A 6,930-nucleotide genomic window follows, 5' to 3' on the forward strand; every position below is an offset into this window, starting at 1 on the left:
CTTCGTTGTTAGCTACTTTTTTAGATGATCCAAATTAAACAGACAATTTTTTTTGTAGTTAGTATTAAGACAAATGAAAAGGAAGGAAGTTTATCTTCGTGATTTTTTTTTTGTTAAATTTTTACTCATAGAGATAAAATTTTGTGAGAAAATAGGATTATATAAAATTAGTTATTTTCTTACCTTTTAAATGAAATTTTTCCATACTAATTTTTTTTTTTTTTTACCTAAAAACACTTTTTTTTATTCACTAAGTAAAATTAAACAATAAAAAATCACTTAATTTCTTTAAAAATTTTCTATTCGAAGAATGTTTTGATTATTGAGGTTAGACTTTCATAAGTTCCTGTAACGAAGCCAACAAATCCAACGAAAACTATGAACAAGTTCTTAATGATCATCAGTTTTGATGGGGATTTCTTATTGACGAATTCCAAGACGAGATCTATCAATGGCGGAAAGATCAGGGCTAAGGCAGATGAGCAAAAGGCACCGATGAACGATATTAATAAGGCAATTTGAGGTACTGCTTCAGCAACAGCAACTGTGAATTTAAAGGTTTAAATTTATTTATGGAAGATGTTGATGAAAAATTTACTTACAGGTAACAAAAACCATGAAAACACGGAAAAGATACTCTTTTGTGACAAGATTTTCTGTAATGTTGTATTTTTTTACCAACAATGGCCACATAATATCGATTGGGATGTAGAATTGTAAGGCATATCCCAAGAGGACGCCGAATGATATTGTGAGTTTGACTACTTGAGAGAGACTGAAAAGATGGATTTTCATTAAAATTTGTATTTATCGAGCTTCTTTAGTTTAAAAGTTTTTTGAAAATCATCAAAATGTGCATTGGGATAAAATTATTTGTGAACAAATATGAAAATCCCAATGCATATTTCAATGATTCGAATCAACATTTTTGTTTAAGATTGTTTTGAGCTTTTAAATTTAAAAAATTGATGAAATATATTAAAAATTTGCATTGGGATTTTGCATCTTTATAATTTTTCTTAGCCCAATGCATATTTTAATTAGTTTTCATCAAGTTTTCCAATTTAAAAAAGCTCAAAACGATCTAAAAAGAAAAATTTGAATCGAATCACTCGAAATTTGCATTGGGATATTTTTTCATTGAACATTAATAAAAAGAACCCTATGCACATTCTGATGATTCGAATCAAAAATTTTGCTTTTTATCATCTTGAGCTTTTTAAATTAAAAAATTTTATGAAAATTCAATCGAAATTTGCATTGGGGAAGTAAATTTCGAAATTTTTTACTTAATCCCAATGCACATTTTAATTAGTTTTTATCAAATTTTTCAATTTAAAAAACTCTAAACGATCTAAAACGAAATTTTTGATTCAAGTCATCGAAATATGTAATGGGATTTTTTAACTTGGTCAATTAATTAAATATCCCAATGCACATTTTGTTGATTCTTAACAAATTTCAAAATTAAAAAATCTTTTGTTAAAGGTTAAAATTACTCACATTTCATCTTCAGGCAAATTAAGCGTCATACTTCCAGCAACATTTTCCCCATAACTCAAATATCCAATAAATCCAAATCCCGTAAAAATAGCAATAATCAAAATTGTTCCAACGATATGAACTCCCAAAGGTTTCGTAAAGTCTCGAGGATCTTTCATCGCATTCTGCAATGGCAAAACAAGCGCAATTCCTTCAAAACAAAAGATTGCAGTTCCAAAATAGATCGGAAGTTGCGACAATGTTGAAAAATTTTTCCTTTCCGATAATGACGGAAGATCTTGACACGCATACCATGCTGTCATCATAATTCCCGTTGCCATGCAAAAAGTAGCAATTGTCGAAAAAGGTACAAGATATTTCAGGTTTCTAATGAGACAGGTAAGGATAATCGGACCAAGTATAATAACCATGTAGAGTTGTTTGGAAATGACGAAACCATAACCGTCGATAACTTGCTTCAAATTTGAACTGATAAAGACGAAATAAATGCAGCAGAATCCAAGTTGTGTGAGAATAATGAAAACATCAACAGAGTTCCGCATCATGTTTGTATACTTTTGAACTCGAGGATGCCCATTAGCGAAACATAGTTCAACAGTATGAGCGTAATCTGGAGTCTTTTCGAAACCGAATTTCTCTTGCATCTTTCGTGAACATTTCATCAGCAATCTTTGACTATGGAGACAAATAAAACCAAGAATGACAGTTGTCAAAAGTCCTGTTAAGATGCCAGCATTTTTGAAAGCATCTCCCATCGCAAAAACACCCGAACCGATGTTACCTTTGAACAGATGCATCATCGTTTCCATGTAGCTAAAAATAGAACGTGTCATTAAGACAAAAATTATCACGATAATCGCAACAATGTAGCAGCCAGACATTCGTGAATAGAATGTTTGACTTTTGTAAATTCATTAGTCATTATCTTGACGTCATATCAGCGGTAATGAAAAACAAATGCTTGATATAAATTCATCACATGGAAGCGCCTTGACATAGACATCAAATATTTATTGTACCTCAACGAGCATAAGTATAAGGGAAATATTGTTGTTTGTCAAGTAGCGCGTTGATCTCAAAAGATTACGTTGGAGATAAAAATGTGACGAACAAGGAATTTAAAAAATACTCGTGTGAATTGAGGATTAAAGTGTCTTCGAAAAAAATCATCACAAAGGCTTATCTGAAGTTTGGTAAGTTTAAGACTCGAGCTTCAAACTTACTGAACTTCAAAATTATCATGAATGCCATGATTTATTTCGAAGATACTTTAAAGCCTTAATTCAAAATATTAAGAAATATTTTTTTAAGGAATTTTTTCTGAAAACTTGATTTTTATGAAGTTTAAGAAGTTTATGAAGTTTATCTTTCATAATACTCAAGGCTCAAGATTCGAGTCTCAGTTTGAAATTCAAAGTCTCGAACTTCGATTTCATGCTTCAGATTACAAAGATAAAAATGTGACGAACATACTTTAGAAATTCTAATCTGAATTGAAGCTTAAAGTGTCTTCGATAAAAATCATCATGAAGGCATTTCTAAAGGTTGGTAAGTTTGAGAATCATTTGATTCAAGGTTCAAGGCGATCTTCAATTTAACTTTGAGCTTCAATTCAAGTCTTGAGCTCTTAATTGATAAACTTAAGTCTCGAATTGAAGCTCAAGTTTATTGAAGATCGCCTTTGAACTGAACCTTGAATCAAATGATTCTCAAACTTACCAATCTTTAGAAATACCTTCATGATGATTTTTTTCGAAGAATCTTTAAAGCCTCAATTCACATGAGAATTTTTAAACTTCTAAAATATGTTCGTCACATTTTTTTCTTCAACATCTAAAGCATGAGATTAAAGTTCGAAGCTTTGAAACTCGAATCCATTGCCTTGAGTTTTATAAAAGATAAGCTTTAATCTTGAACTTCATAAAACTCAAGATTTTAGAAAAAATCCATTAAAAATTATTTTTGCCCTTGAAAATTGTAATTTACGACTTCTAAAATTTAATTTAAGTAAACAAATTTTTTAAGTAGGTCCAACGAAAAAAAAAATTGCGTTCTAAAATTGTGTCGCCATATGAGCGGATATTCAACTTTCCCATAAAACAAAAAAAAAAAAAAACAAATGCCCTTCAAAAAGCGCACACACGTTTCCCAAACGCGACGTTTTTATTGTGCTGTCATGTACATCGCGTGCACTTATACTTTAAATTTATATTTTATTTACATTTTTCGGCTTGGCGCTCAAATTATCATACGATATTGTATGAACGTCGCCCCATATAGCTATGCAAATGCGCTTCAATAACCATTAATATTCCGTAAAATATCGCAATCGCCAATAATAAACTACGATTTTTAATTATCGGAAATTTCAATTAAAATTTTTTTCGAACAAAATATCTCGTTATCGTTACGAAATGGATTCTCACAGAGGCAACGACTTACAGATGCCTTGACTTTATTTGCGATAGATTAACGCTCTGTTGGTTAAGATGATAGCTCATCAAAAAAATTTCAGCTAACAACAAAAAAAAAATTGAAGAAAAATTTCACGTGACTCACTTCGTTGAATGATCCGGCGCTATTCCATGACCGTGTTCGACGTCATCTTCAGGTACTTTTGAGACTTTTTTCTCTAAATTTTGATCAACAGGCTTTTCTTTATTCAATAAGGCATGTTCTTCATGCTGCGGAGTCGTCGGAGTTTCAACCTTTTCCGTAATTCCATTTTGGCGGGAATCCATTTCTTCAAAACAAAAAATTCAAATCGTCGTTCGTTAATGAAATTTCAACAAAAACTATATTTATGCCGATTGTTACGTCACAGCTAAATAACTTTCAAAGTGAATGTTCGAATATACGATCGAGTGTCTATAAATATAACGTGAAAGAACAAGTGCAACTACATTTAAAAAAAAACGTAAACTAAAATTAAAACACGTTGTTTAAAAAAAATTCCACGCCGGTGTCACTTTTCTCGTTTTTGTGTCTGTTGCTTATGAAATCCAAAGTAAAACTGACTCTTTTCTTGCTACGAACGTCGCAAGTTCACACATACGTTCACTACTTGACTTGAGCCATTCAAATTAAAAGTTTTATAATGTATGCAGTTTTTTTTATCCAATTCACAATTTTTTTTTGTATTTTACACACAATACGTACGCAAATAGATACCGGGTCTGTAAAGTGTAAACAAACTATTTCGTCGTTTTATTATTTGACTATATTGTAAATCACAGTTACACATTTATGAGTTGACTTAGTTTTTGTTGTTTAGAGGCATTAAGAAAGTAAATTTTGTAAAATTTTATCTTTTTTTATTTTTTGAGACTTTTGACGTTCAAGGGGCTCGACAGACTGTTTTTCATTGAAAAAAAAAATGCGGAAAAAAGTCAAGTAGTAATAATAATTTGAATAAATTTTCGATAATTCTGCATATTTATGAGAATTGTGTAATAATAAAACTCACTAACCTACAAGTTCTATAGAAATTTAATTTCGTTTTAATTTGAATTGAATTTGTTCCATTCAAACAAACAAACAAAAAGATACAAAACTATTTAGAAGAGTTGTCAATATGTTGTAGGTAGCACAGATCTGAAACTATTTTTAATCAATTTGATTAAAAACAATTTGTAAAATGTCTTGAAAAGCATACAAAACTGACCACTTTTTTGATTTATGAGCATTCTTATTGCTGAACAAGGAAATTTTTCGTTTTGCGGAACAAAAGGTATCTACAAGGGTTTCTTATGCAAATGGATTTTTGAGGAGAAAATATGCTTAGAAAGTCATAAATAAATGGACATACAAGATATTGAATAGGCATGACATTTAAATGAGGGTGTCAGGTTTTTATAAAAGGAATGAAGAAAATTTTATTTTAATAATAAATTTAAATATAAATCGAAAAAATTAAAAAAAAATAAAAAAAAAAAAATAATTAAATTAAAATAAATGAATTTCATTATTAAAACTTTAAAAAAAATATTTTAGAATAAAATAAAATAATTTTTCAAAAAATTAATAAAATAAATTTAAAAATAAAATTATGCAAATTTTTAAAGAAAAAAAATATCAAAAAAAAAAATATTTTTTTTTATTATTTTTCCTTAATTTTTAAAACAATAATTTTCTAATTTTATTTTAAATAATAATTAGTTTTGATAAAGCTTAAAAAAAATTTAATAAAATTTTAACATTTTTTTAATTGTATTTATTTAAATTATTCTAAATTTTATAGAAAATTATTAAAAAATATTAAAATAATTTTTTTAATATATTTTTATTGGTTTTAGTTTCAGTTAAATTTTTAAAATAAAAATTTCAAAATTTTAAAAAAATTAAAATAATTAGAACTTTAAAAGAATGATTTGAAAAAAATAAATAAAGTAATAAAAATTAAAAAAAAAATAAATTTAAAAAATTATGAAGAAACAAAATTTTGAAAAATTTTTTAATTTTTAAAGAAGAATAATATTTATTTAATTTTTTATTTATTTTTTAAATTATTTTTTGAATTATTTAAAATTATAAACAATAATTAAAAATATTTTAAAATATATTTAATTTTTCTAATTGGCTTATTTTATTCAAATTTTTAAAAATCTTAAATAATTTATTTTAAGTTATTTTTTTTAATTGGATTAAAATTAAATTTTTAAAACAAAAAAAGATATTAAAATGTAAAAAAAGTCAAATGAGTTAATTTAAATAAAAATAATTTTTAAAACTTTTTTTTGTTTGAAAAAATTAAAAAGTTAACTTCAAAACTTATTTTGTGTCATGCCTATTAAAAAAAATAAACAAAAAAAAATATTTTGTATAGGTTCGAAAAACATCTTTTTCAAGAGATATTTACCTCTCTGAATAAGTGTCTCTTCTTGTCTTGTTATTTCTCTTGTTTTCCTCATAAGAAGACAAACACACAATATTTCATTTATTTTTCCATTTTTCCGAAAATAAATAAATAAAATTCTGGACCTGGACAAAATGTGGTCAAAAAAGGTATTATTTCACATTTCTTCCTTTTCAATAATAATTTTACAAGACGAAGAAGACATAAGACACTCTTTAACCTGTTTCTCATATATTTTTGAAATTCAATATTTTCTGCTTCTTTGTTTTCTTTTTTTTTCCAAAGAAATCTCGGAAAATATTTGCATAGAGAATTTTTCTTCATCTCCGGATTGAATAGAAATTTATTAGATTATCCATTGCTGCAATAAAATGGCATAAAAGTGTCTTCTTTATACAATTCATTAAGTCCGTAATGAGAGAAAATCCTTCGTCGTATCAATACATTATCTCAAGAACTTATCATTAAAAGGGATAAATTTCTTTCATGGCATTATCTTGCCTCGTCTTGTGATTTTATTGAAAGCAGAACATGTGAAAATTGATGGAGATACGGATGGTTAGTGAATGTCT

At 27.2% G+C, this 6,930-nt stretch overlaps 1 protein-coding gene across 1 annotated transcript; it reads right to left on the bottom strand.

The window, feature by feature from the left end:
- Window positions 1–232: 232 nt before the first annotated feature.
- LOC134838163 (neutral amino acid uniporter 4-like) lies at window positions 233–4,499 on the bottom strand. Its single transcript, XM_063853634.1, has 4 exons — window positions 4,063–4,499; window positions 1,504–2,316; window positions 603–775; window positions 233–544 (listed from the first exon to the last, which is right to left on the bottom strand). Exons 1-4 carry the CDS (start codon window positions 4,242–4,244, stop codon window positions 300–302), a joined length of 1,413 nt encoding a protein of 470 aa, XP_063709704.1. The 5' UTR covers window positions 4,245–4,499; the 3' UTR covers window positions 233–299.
- Between the last annotated feature and the right edge of the window lie 2,431 nt (window positions 4,500–6,930).

Source organism: Culicoides brevitarsis, chromosome 1, assembly GCF_036172545.1.
Source record: "Culicoides brevitarsis isolate CSIRO-B50_1 chromosome 1, AGI_CSIRO_Cbre_v1, whole genome shotgun sequence".
Lineage (NCBI taxonomy): Eukaryota > Metazoa > Arthropoda > Insecta > Diptera > Ceratopogonidae > Culicoides > Culicoides brevitarsis.

Bases quoted from the DNA above. Each gene is read 5' to 3' on its own strand.
- LOC134838163 (XM_063853634.1), bottom strand. From the start codon at position 4,244: ATGGATTCCCGCCAAAATGGAATTACGGAAAAGGTTGAAACTCCGACG. The intron at 2,317-4,062 runs GTGAGTCACGTG...TTCTATTTTTAG, and splicing joins GCGCCGGATCATTCAACGAA to CTACATGGAAACGATGATGC. The intron at 776-1,503 runs GTGAGTAATTTT...CCATCTTTTCAG, and splicing joins AATTTGCCTGAAGATGAAAT to TCTCTCTCAAGTAGTCAAAC.